General features: G+C 32.2%; 2 protein-coding genes and 1 pseudogene across 2 annotated transcripts; all 3 read left to right on the forward strand.

Moving 5' to 3' along the window:
* Window positions 1–477, forward strand: part of LOC127101196 (thioredoxin M3, chloroplastic-like) — a 2,033-nt pseudogene extending 1,556 nt beyond the window's left edge.
* Window positions 478–2,955: 2,478 nt separating this feature from the next.
* LOC127101197 (thioredoxin M3, chloroplastic) lies at window positions 2,956–4,978 on the forward strand. Its single transcript, XM_051038541.1, has 2 exons — window positions 2,956–3,277; window positions 4,521–4,978. Exons 1-2 carry the CDS (start codon window positions 3,088–3,090, stop codon window positions 4,826–4,828), a joined length of 498 nt encoding a protein of 165 aa, XP_050894498.1. The 5' UTR covers window positions 2,956–3,087; the 3' UTR covers window positions 4,829–4,978.
* A 4,229-nt stretch (window positions 4,979–9,207) lies between these two features.
* Window positions 9,208–10,881, forward strand: LOC127101198 (protein ALP1-like). The gene has a single exon (XM_051038542.1). It carries the CDS (start codon window positions 9,338–9,340, stop codon window positions 10,721–10,723), a length of 1,386 nt encoding a protein of 461 aa, XP_050894499.1. The 5' UTR covers window positions 9,208–9,337; the 3' UTR covers window positions 10,724–10,881.
* The last annotated feature ends 1,721 nt before the right edge of the window (window positions 10,882–12,602 follow it).

Genomic DNA, 12,602 nt, shown 5'->3' on the forward strand with positions numbered 1-12,602 from the left:
GTTGCCCTGCAGCTACACCAGTTAACAAGGACCTGTGGGATAACTCGATTCTGAAAAGTGAAACCCCAGTCATTGTTGAGTTTTATTCAAACTGGTGTGGCCCGTGCAGGATGGTACACCGAGTTATTGATGAGGTTGCAACAGAGTATGCTGGAAGACTCAAGTGCTTTGTACTCAACACAGACGCTGATAAGCAAATTGCTGAAGAGTATGAAATTAACGTTGTACCAGTGGTTTTATTGTCTAAGAATGGCAAGAAATTTGACGTCGTAGTTGGCACCATGCCAAAGGAGTTTTATGTGTCTGCAATTGAGAGGATGCTCAATTGAGAGATAAACTTTTCTTGTCAATGTCATGTTGAATTTTGGTTAAAATTTCAGGTTATCTTGTTCGGCTGCTCAACATTACTGAGTTCTTCGTGTAAATACTTGATTTACTTTCTCTTGCAATATCTAGTAATGAATGTTCCACCTTCTATCCTGGATCTTCTTTGAATAGCATTGTTTAGGTACATGTTGAATTTGTTTGTTTCTTTGGTACCTGATTTGAACATCATCTGTTGTTCTGCAAGTACAATGTGATTTGCTTAGAATGTGCCTACTTTCCCTTTACTCAAAATTATTCCCTTGTTTTGTGACTCGGGTCTATTGATCAAACATGTGAATTTGGCCAATGCAATAGCATGAATTCAAATTCTCATGATGTGATATTAATTTTGATTACAGAAGAGGTAATTGATATATACCTACCTTTTAATTTTTATAATAAAATAGTATTACTGAATTAGTGGTTAGTATATTAGTTTTCAAGGTTTGAACTATAAACATCTTTCTTAAAACTTGTGTGTTCTTTAGTACGCAAACTGATCTAATCAACCTTAATTATAAAGAGGCCTAGGATGGAACTTTTAGCTTAAAAATACTCTTTAAGTTGTAAAAAAACATATTTTTCCGGTTTTATTGATTAAAAATGTTTTTTTTGTTATAGTAAGGACCGAAGAGAGTACTCTTAAATAAAAGGGATTGTTTTGATAAATCAATTCAGTTGATAGTTATGCAGAAATATCATTTGTATGGTTGCAGATTTGAATCTACAACATTTCACTTATTCATCTTTAAAAGATAAATGTTAGCAATTAAATAACTTAAAAAAAAGTTTACACTAATATGTCACTGTTATAAATAAATAAATATATATATATATATATATATATAATATATATATATATAGATATATATATATATATATATATATATATATATAGATATATATTTTATATATATATAGATATATATATATATATATATATATAGATATATATAGATATATATATATTATATATAGATATACATATATTTATACATATATATATATAATATATATATATATATATATATATATATATATATATTATATATATAGATAGATAGATATATATAGATATATATATCTATATATATATATATATATATATATATATATAGATATACATATATTTATATATAGATATACATATATTTATATATATATATATATATATCTATATATATATATTTATATATATATATATATATATATATATATATATATATATATATATATATATATATATATATATATATATATATATTTTATATATAGATATACATTTATTTATATATACATACATTTATTTATATAGATATCCTTTGTTTAGCTTATGTTACTTTTGCACGCAGAAAACTTTCTCTTGGGCTACCTTACAATGAGATTATTTATTTTCTTGTTGGTTACTTTGTATACTTGTTACATTACCCAATTTCCGAATCAAATAAACAAATCAATCATCCAACATCAAGTGACATTTTCCTAATCAAATTCAAAATACATTAAAACTACGATTAGCATTGTGCACCATGAATCTTAAGTGGTGGAGAATAAGTAAGAATGGAGCTTTCCTACCCTTACTCTGATTATTTTGGACGCAAGACGTTTGACTTGTTGTCTAGAATTTTCACCTCCGCCCATAGACTTTAGTACAATCTAATCACAAACTCTTTTTTCGTAAACCCTTATTCAAGGTAAAAACAATACAACCCATCAAACCTTATTTTTTGTGCCTTAAGGCACCACCCCGAAAACCATTTTCTCAAAGGTAAAATCAACCAACACACAAACACTTTCTACACTAAACTACGGAGCTTTGATTCCTCATCACCAAATGAGTGATACGTAGGCACAAGGGCCACAATACTTGACAAGCACAATAATAAAAAACCCAAAACAATCTCTTTCACACTCATTTTTGCAAATAAGAGTAAATATAAATAAATAAATAAATACCCACATACGTAAACAACCCAAATGATTCCCATGGAGTACTATGGACGTGAGGGGTGCTAATACCTTTTCCTTGCGTAACCGACTTCCGAACCCAAGTCTCGGTTGCAAGACCGATTCTTTATCCGTACCTTTGCGCTTCATGTGCACACCTTTTTCTTTCGAGAGTTTTATCGACTATTTCCTCTGTTCTCTCCCATAGAGGAAATCAAAATAAAATTCGGTGTCGACTCTTCTAATTTTCCATTTCTCTCTCCCTTTTGAGGGTGAGGGCATTCTTTTGTTCAGTCCCGGTTTCCTCGTTATCCGATTCGAAACCTCGATAGCGACTCCAATTACCTAGCAAAATATGAAACAAGTAATGATGTGACATACCGGTCTTTTGCGGAACCTCATATTTGAATAGTCACGCTCCTACTAACTGATGCTAGACTTTACTTTCTAGATAATTTTCTGACCTTATTTTCTAGATAATTTTCTGAATTTGTTTTTTTCTTTTTATTTTCCCATTTTTAAAAAAATGTATTGTTTTCTAAAAAACTATAGTAGATTGGATTTTTTTTTAAAAGAGGTTATTTCATAAAAAAACTCATATTCATGAGATAAAAAAATTGAAAATTAAGAGAAATTTGAGAAAATATTTAGTAGCCACAATATTATTTCCCATCCACCGTTTTCCCATCGTGCTTTTATTCATCCTCTGCGTCTGCGGTCCCATTTTGTGTGTGAGATTCTCTTCTCTTCCCATTCGTTACTCTCACTTTCACCATGCCTCTTTCTCTCATTTCCCCTTCTTACCTTCACTTACCTATATTTTCTTCTTCTTCTCCCTCTTCACGCCTTAATCCTCTTCCCTCGTTTTCCTTCCCTTCCCGAATTTCCCACAAACCCCTTCACCTTCACCTTCAAAACTCTCTTCTTTTTCCCAAGATTTGCTCTCAACTTCAACAAACCACAGGTATTTCTTTCCTTTATTCTTTACAGTAATCAATTTAATAAGAAATGCCAAAGTTGATATATTTTTCTTTACAATTTTCGGATTAATTTGGGGTTTCGTGTTTCGAACCAAAAACATATGAACACGAGATTTGAATCAGTTAGGTTTTATTTGGATCTAGGATCAAGATTCTATTTTTTATGGTGCATTCAAGATCCAATCCTTTGGAATTTTTATAAATTTAAAATTAAAATCTAGGATGGCTTGAATTGCATTTGTAACGCTTTCTCGCTTTGGAGTTTTTGGATGATTATAGACCAATTCTGTATCTTTTTTGTGCCTAAGTTAGTAATGCTACAAATATTTTTATCTGCCCTTTTTTGCTCAAACTTTTTTGTTTGACTTTCATTCTTTATACCTATTCCAATCTCTCTTAGTTTTTTATTAAAGGTGTGTGAAATTTGTTAGCTATGAAGTATGAAGCACGGAAACCGGAAACACGACACTCACACGTCTACACCGTTAATAATTTGAAAAATTGAATAAAGTAAACAAGTGTCGGTGTCAATTTCAGACACTAACACATAGACACACCTTTTTTTCCAGAGTATATGTGCTACATAGTGTGTTATTATGAGTTTAGCAGTGATAGTTTTGAAATGTTGTGAGGTGTCACTCAAGTACTTGTTTATAATCTGAAGAGCTAAGATGAATCAAGTTTCTATAAATATTTCTGTCATTTTGGATCATGGATGTTCAGTGTGAGGTTAATAATATGTTTTATTGTAAGAAATGAATATGCCAATATTCATATTCATCAATGTTGTTGTCATAAAAGCTTTAATCATTTGAGTTGAGGTTTAGTTTTACAAAACTTGATTGCTGTGAATTGTTTTGTGCCCTAAATAGCTAGTAGAGTAGACGAATGAGAGGACGTGAGATGACCGATCATGCTGATGTATTCTTATAAGTTGTAACTATAGATTAGGAGCATCATAAACCTAAAGATCAGTATGATCTTTTTATCACTTGCGTAGTTTCATTTTCAGAAAATTTGCAAGGCCTTATTGATCACTTTACTGATTCTTAGTTTAAGTTGCTAGCTGTATTGGAAAGGCTTTTTGAAGCATACTTAAGTATAAATGTTTCTTCCTGCAAAGGTTTTAATTTTGTGAACTTTGCAATGTCAATGAATGTTGAACTTTGAATCATTATATGATGGTCTTTTAATTTATGCGACTTTGTTGCCCTGCAACTACACCAGTTAACAAGGACCTGTGGGATAACTCGATTCTGAAAAGTGACACCCCAGTCCTTGTTGAGTTCTATGCAAACTGGTGTGGCCCGTGTAGGATGGTACACCGAGTTATTGATGAGGTTGAAACAGAGTATGCTGGAAGACTCAAGTGCTTTGTACTCAACACAGACGCTGATATGCAAATTGCTGAAGAGTATGAAATTAAGGCAGTACCAGTGGTTTTATTGTTTAAGAATGGCAAGAAATTTGACGTCATAGTTGGCACCATGCCAAAGGAGTTTTATGTGTCTGCAATTGAGAGGATGCTCAATTGAGAGATAAACTTTTGTTGTCAATGTCATGTTGAATTTTGGTTAAAATTTCAGGTTATCTTGTTCGGCTGCTCAACATTATTGAGTTCTTCGTGTAAATACTTGATTTACTTTCTCTTGCAATATCTAGTAATGAATGTTCCACCTTCTATCCCCGGATCTTCTTTGAATAGCATTGTTTAGGTACATGTTGAATTTGTTTGTTTCTTTGGTACCTGATTTGAACATCATCTGTTGTTCTGCAAGTACAATGTGATTTGCTTAGAATGTGCTTACTTTTCCTTTACTCAAAATTATTCCCTTGTTTTGTGACTCGGGTCTATTGATCAAACATGTGAATTTGGCCAATGCAATAGCATGAATTCAAATTCTCATGATGTGATATTAATTTTGATTACAGAAGAGGTAATTGATATATACCTACCTTTTAATTTTTATAATAAAATAGTATTACTGAATTAGTGGTTAGTATATTAGTTTTCAGGGTTTGAACTATAAACATCTTTCTTAAAACTTGTGTGTTCTTTAGTACGCAAACTGATCTAATCAACCTTAATTATAAAGAGGCCTAGGATGGAACTTTTAGCTTAAAAATACTCTATAAGTTGTAAAAAAAATATTTTTCCAGTTTTATTGATTAAAAATGTTTTTTTGTTATAGTAAGGACCGAAGAGAGTACTCTTAAATAAAAAGGATTGTTTTGATAAATCAATTCAGTTGATAGTTATGTAGAAATATCATTTGTATGATTGCAAATTTTAATCTGCAACATTTCACTTATTCATCTTTAAAAGATAAATGTTAGCAATTAAATAACTTAAAAAAAAGTTTACACTAATATGTCACTGTTATAAAAATCTATTTTTTAAGTCTCTCTCTCTCTCTTTCTCTCTCTCTCTCACACACACACACACACACATAGACACACACACACACACACACACATATATATATATATATATATATATATATATATATATATATATATATATATATATATATATATATATATATATATATATATATATATATATATATATATATATATATATATATATATATATATATATATATATATATATATATATATATATATATATATATATATATATATATATATATATATATATATACATATATACACACATATATATATATATATATATATATATATATATATATATATATATATATATATATATATATATATATATATATATATATATATATATATATATATATATATATATATATATATATTAGTGACCTTTGGAATAGGGACATTAAATGTTAGTCTCATCATTAAAATGCTTCACGTGATTGTTCTTACACGTGGTCATACATCATTAGAATAAAGTGCGGCTCTTCCCTTTAGGGTGCTCAAGTGTGCTTGAGTGTTTTTGTAATTTCGAGACACATATGATTGTTGTTTTTCACCTGCATGTTTTCTTTCATTTTGAGTTGTTGATTTTTCTATCTCGCTCCATTATATAAAGGTTATTTCATCTTCTAGAGCGTGTTTCCAGTCTTTGCACAAACTATAATTTTTCTCTTCTTTATGCAAACTCTGATTACCCCTCCTTGAGCACTAAGCATTCCTATTTTCCTGGTCCTTTTCTTATTTGGATTTGACACTCTTTTGGTTCATCACACCTTCATAGTGACCCTTCTTTGTATCCTTTCTTTCAAACATCCATTTTTCTAGGCACCACCTCTCTCCATCACAATGACCTTTATTTCCTTTGTTTTAGAAATGGCCAATGTAGAAGTTGAACATGTGAATATCATAGAAATATCTAGTGGAGATAATATAAGCGATATTTATTTTCACACTGAGATAGTATACCCATAAATATTGAATGTCACTCATTTGACAATCACCCGCCTTTTTGATAACCTTATTGTTCTTAATGATAGTTCTAAATCCGACGAGGGTTCCATAGAAGATGTTAGTGAACTCTTGAGTCCCCACTTTGACAGAAGTATAAATGCTTTTGTAGAATGAGTCTCAGGAATGAACATATATCGTCCTATTGTTGGGGAGGCTGGTGTTGGTCCATCCTTTTTGTGTTACACAAGGCAAATCTTGAGTTTGTTGAGGCGTACCATGATAACATGAGAGCTTGTATTTTGATTAAAGCTTTTAGTTCTTTGAATGACCAAGATTCCATTTGCAAGGAGGTTAGAGGATATCTTAATTTTCAGGGTCATTTTCGAATTCATGACGAACATTATCTTTTTGTTGATAGTGAGGTAGACATGATTCGAAAGGATCGATAAAGTCTCGTATTGTATGTCGGTGGTGCTCAACATTTTTGGGTGGAGATCGAATTGGTGGGGATGACTTCTTTCTTCAGTAGAGGTGAGAATATGTCATGTGAACTTATTTAAATTAAATATGAATAATTTTATTAATAAGAAAGACCCATACTTTTTTATAAACTTATTTAGTTAAAAATGCTAGGTCTCAGTCCATAAAAAAAAGTCTTTTAAGCCTATCAGGCCAACCTATTTAAATAAATATGAATAATTTTATTATTATTATTATTATTATTATTATTATTATTATTATTATTATTATTATTATTATTATAATATTGTATTTTGAATATAAATCTAAGAATAAAACTTAGTTATCTTCAAAAACTTATAAAAATAGGATGAAAACACCTTATGAACAATGTCATAAGTTGTTTTCATAAGTTTTCCTAAATAAAATCTCACAAAACTTATACTACTGGATAAGCTCAAATAAATCAATGCAAATAAACTTTTTGTATCATATATCTTTTAGTTTTTTTAGTCTATATAAATATTAATTGAATTGTTTATTTACACATGTTCAAATAAATTAGGCTAACAAATTAATCAGACATTCAAAAAGATCCAACTCAAACATAAAAATAAGTCGATGACAAATTACAAGTCAGGCTTAGGCTTTGATATTTTTAGCATCAAACTTAAACTTGACAAAGTCTGACTCAGTTCAACTCATTCTCACCTTTAGTCTTCAGTAGCACTCAAAATTTGGAGGGTGTTTGTTCAGATGCGGAGCTATATTATAATTGGTATGTTTTCACACCGACCTCGACAAGAGGGTGTGTAGCTCCCCCGACTGATGTTTAGTGTATCTTTATGAATGTATGTTCTTAAAACTGAGGCTCAAATTGCCCTTTAATGGTTATGAGGTAGAAATATTAAATCATTTGAGAATCGCTTTGTCCCAATTGCACCCGGTAGTTTGGGTCTTTGTAAAAGTGTTCCAATACTGATGTGAGTATCGACGATGAGTGTTAATTTTAAAATTATTCTTAAATCTCTTCAATGTGACATATACTTATGCTCGAGATGAGTGAGCGTAAGGGTTGCTCTCGTCCCGTCAATCAATCAAGATGTTCGACGTTTATCTTGAAAGTTGATTTTTTTATGGATAATTACTTATTGATAATCCCTAGAATTGAGAAGCCCACTCTACATTGTGCATTTTCCCGTAGACAATCATTCCCGTTCAGGTCTCCTTGTTCGGAGCCGATGAAATGTGGATAAGTAACTCAAAAATGTTGGACTCAAGATCATTTCTTTTGGCCTCTAAAAAGTTATGCACATGTTTCTGTTTCTCTAACTCCGAAAGAAGATTTGTTAAAAGAAAGTTTTTCTCCTTTTGAAAAATCTTAAGCAACAAGGATAAGACCGGTCCTTTGGGATGTATTACCTTCTCACCACATTTTACAATTTTTAAAATATAAGAATGTAGATGAAATTTAAAATATAAATTTAATGGATATTATCCTCACATTTTGTAAAATAGTTTTACATCAATGTCAAATAGAAAACCACTATGTCATATACTTCTTTCCCTTTTAATTTTTACATAGCAGTTATACATAGTTTCCTTTTTTTAATTAATGTATAAATCCATGTCATTAATTATAAAATTGTCAAAATATTTTTAGTTTAATAAACAAAATGAAAATTCTTATAGGAAAAGGAGAAATAATAATATAAAAAATATATAATTAGTAATTATCTTAATTTATATATAGATAATCTAAAAATGACGTGTAAAGGTAATATTATGAACAATTTATAGCTATTTTCAAAATAACTACCAATTACATAATTTTTATTGAACATTAGCAAAAAAAAAAACTATTCACAAGCCTAAGAAATACATAAAATTTAAAATTAAAAGAAAATTTATTTGATTCGACTTCAAATAGTAGTAAGTTTTAAATGGCATAAAATAAATATCCAAATTAATAAAGTCAAATAAAATGAATTTGATTCAGTTTCAAATCATTTTTCGCATAAAATCTCGAAAATAATAAAATCATTAATTTAGTTTTTATCCAATTGATCTAAACATTCTTCATAGCATTAAAAGGGTAAATAAATTGGGCGTGAGAAGAAGAATATACATATAGCAGAAATAGAAGGTTCGAAAAGACAGAACGGCGCCGAAATGGAAGGTTCATTCATAGTACCAATGAAAGGGCAGCAGTATTCTACTCAATGAGTCAGTATATCTTTCTCTCACTCTCTCTCCCCTTTTTACCCATTCCCAACCAAACCCCTAACCTCGATTTCCGTTCCGTTCCTCTCTCTCCGATGGAATCTCGTAAATTGGCTGCGTTACTTTCCTCTCTAATTTCTCAACTCCTCCTCATCATTCTCCTCATTTTCCCTCCCAATTCCCTCCACCTCAATTCCACTCCCCATTCCAATTCCAATTCTAATTCCAATTCCACCACTTTCTCTCTCATCCATCACTTTCTCTTCTCCCAACAAACCGCCGTCACCACCACCCTCCTCTCCCGCAAACGCAAACGCCCTAAACACCACCACCACCGCCACCACCACCCCACCCCTAACCCCGATTGGTTCCCCAACTCCTTCCTAATGTCCTCCTCTACATTCGAATGGCTTACCGGTTTACTAGAACCTCTCCTCGAATGCCGTGACCCTGCTTATCTCTTCCCTCTCAACCTCTCCGCCGGCGTCCGTCTCGGTATCGGTCTCTTCCGTCTCGCTAACGGCTCCGATTACTCGCAAATTTCATCTCAATTCAACGTCCCTGTCTCCGTCGCTAAATTCTGCGTTAAACAACTCTGTAGAGTCCTCTGTACAAATTTCCGATTCTGGCTTTCTTTCCCAAACGCAAACGACCTTCGTTCCATCTCCCAGAATTTCGAATCTCTCTCCGGTTTGCCTAATTGCTCCGGCGTCATTTTCTGCTCTCGCTTCGAAATCGCTCCTTCATCACCCTCATCATCAACATCCTCATCATCAGTATCAGTATCCCAACAACAACAGCGACAGCAACAGCAACATTCCTCAATCGCAGCTCAAATAGTCGTCGATTCCACGTGTCGAATTCTTAGCATTGCCGCCGGTTTTTTCGGGCATAAGACGGACTCTGTGATTCTTAAAGCTTCGAGTTTGTTCAATGATATAGACGATGGAATGCTTTTGAATGCTTCTCCGGTGAACGGTGTTAATCAGTATTTCATTGGTGATTCTGGGTATCCTCTACTTCCTTGGCTCATGGTACCTTTTGTTGATAATGTAGCTGTTTCTGGTTCTGTTGAAGAGAGTTTCAATGCTGCTCATGAACTGATGCGGATTCCGGCTTTAAGAACGGACGCTAGTTTGAGGAAATGGGGTGTTCTGAGTCGGCCGATTCGCGAGGAGATTAAGATGGCTGTAGCTTATATCGGTGCTTGTTCGATTCTTCATAATAGTTTGTTGATGAGGGAGGATTTTTCTGCTTTGGTTTGTGATTTTGAACCTCAGAGAAAAAACAGACAACCTTGTGTATTTGAGGATGATCGTGTATCGGAGGAGGCTTTGGCGATGAGGATGACATTGGGTACCATGGCAAAGAAAATTAGTAGTTAGTTCAGTTCAGATTCTTAATTGGTGGGGGAAAGGTATACTGATTCATGATGCTTCAAGATGTATGCAATTTTTCAGCTTCCACTCTTAGTTAATTAGTGTGGATGCGGTATTGTAAATACTGCCTCTTGAGCATTTCATAGTTATATTCTTTTTGATGATTACAAGTCTTTTGATAATGTTATAGATTTAATTACATTGATGTTTTTATGGTGCCCGAGATAAAAGATTCTCACCATGGTTTTAAGTTGTGGATGCGATTGCGGTCATTTGTTGTTGCAACTGTGATTTTTGATTGAGAAGAGTTTAAAATACGTCGCCAAAATATTTCAGAAGTAAAATGAGTTTTGGGTTCTAAATTTTGAGTTTTGATGAAGTTGGGTGATACGGTTGCGGAGACTACCGCATTAGCAATATTGCGGTTGCGGGCTGCAATTTAAAAGCATGATTCTCACTATTTGTTATGTACTTAGATCGAGTAGTTTCATAACTCATACCATTTTGATTCATTGTTATAGTACTGACCATTTGATATTGCCATGATACCAATCTTTTTGAATTGCCAGATATAACTGAACTTTGTTTATGCTGCTTTTAGTTTTGGTTTGACTTTCATCAGTGTTTTGACTTGAGATAGTACTGATAAGGCTTGATGAAATCTGAAACTTGCCAATTGTAACATGATATGCTAAACAAGTGCACCTTGCAAATTTAACGGTGAATTTTAAATAACGCTACGGTCGCGTAAAAGCTTTTGCGATTTTGGTCGGTACAGGTGTTGCGGTGTTGCGACACTGATTGCGATTGTCGCAGTGTAAACTGAACACAAATTTTTCTTTATCATAAAATTTGTGAAATAACGGTATTGATAGATTTTGCGGTAAAGGACGTTTTTAAAACCTTATGTTGTGGTTAGAATAGATTTGGTCATTAGTAATAATGTTAGTTCTGTAAACTTGATATTTGTTGTTGATGATATATAGTGGACATAATGACATTTAGAAGAATGGATGGACATGCATTTAACTGTGTGATTTGTTACCTAGCTAAAATTATACTACTGTAGAAAAGGGGCATTGAAACCTCATGATCCTTTTGATATGATTTAGTCTTTTGTTTCTTTAAATCTCCAGGAAACTGCCTGATACCAACTTGATTATTGTATTGATTACTGGTTAGAGTATCTGTCTTAATTGCTCTTTTCTGTTCTTAGTGGTCTGAGAAAACTATAAGCAAACAGTCCTTTACTCTTTTGAAGTTCTGAACATTTGCTGTCATCTTATTGATTAATATAATCTTCTATCCAAAGTAGAAACAAAAGAAAAATTAACCGAAAGAAATTGAAATTGATTCAATGACTTTGAAATTTCATGACTTTAGATTTCAGTCAAGTGATTACTCAACAATTTGTGTCAAAATACATGCTCATGTGATCAATATTACTACTTTTAACCTTTTCTCTATGTACCGATAGAAATCTAAACTTGTTTTCAAAAACAAAAATTGTACACAAGCCAATAGAGCTACAACCCTACAGCTTCTTGCCGCGTCCAAAATATTTTTGTCAGATTACATAGCCAATAGAGCTAAAAACATAGTATTTCTTTTGCATGGCGACATACTTTCTCCAAGTGTCACCCAAGCTAATTGTGTATAAGAATTGTCTAAATGGAATACAAAAAAGTTTTACTCTAGGAAAGGAGATAATCGTAGGCCCATGCATATGATTAAGTGGTATACTTTAACTCTTCTTAACTATCTTGGAGAGTTTGCTATTAGAAAGCTCCCCCGATGAATAATTTGTCACTTGCCTTGATCCCTAGCAGGGCAGTGTTAGGTTAACCAAATATGAGAAAAAAATCTTTAAGGTCTTGCTTGTTTT

The sequence above is a fragment of the Lathyrus oleraceus genome, chromosome 7 (assembly GCF_024323335.1).
Source record: "Lathyrus oleraceus cultivar Zhongwan6 chromosome 7, CAAS_Psat_ZW6_1.0, whole genome shotgun sequence".
NCBI lineage: Eukaryota > Viridiplantae > Streptophyta > Magnoliopsida > Fabales > Fabaceae > Lathyrus > Lathyrus oleraceus.

Bases quoted from the DNA above. Each gene is read 5' to 3' on its own strand.
- LOC127101198 (XM_051038542.1), top strand. From the start codon at position 9,338: ATGAGTCAGTATATCTTTCTCTCACTCTCTCTCCCCTTTTTACCCATT.
- LOC127101197 (XM_051038541.1), top strand. From the start codon at position 3,088: ATGCCTCTTTCTCTCATTTCCCCTTCTTACCTTCACTTACCTATATTT. The intron at 3,278-4,520 runs GTATTTCTTTCC...CAACTACACCAG, and splicing joins TCAACTTCAACAAACCACAG to TTAACAAGGACCTGTGGGAT.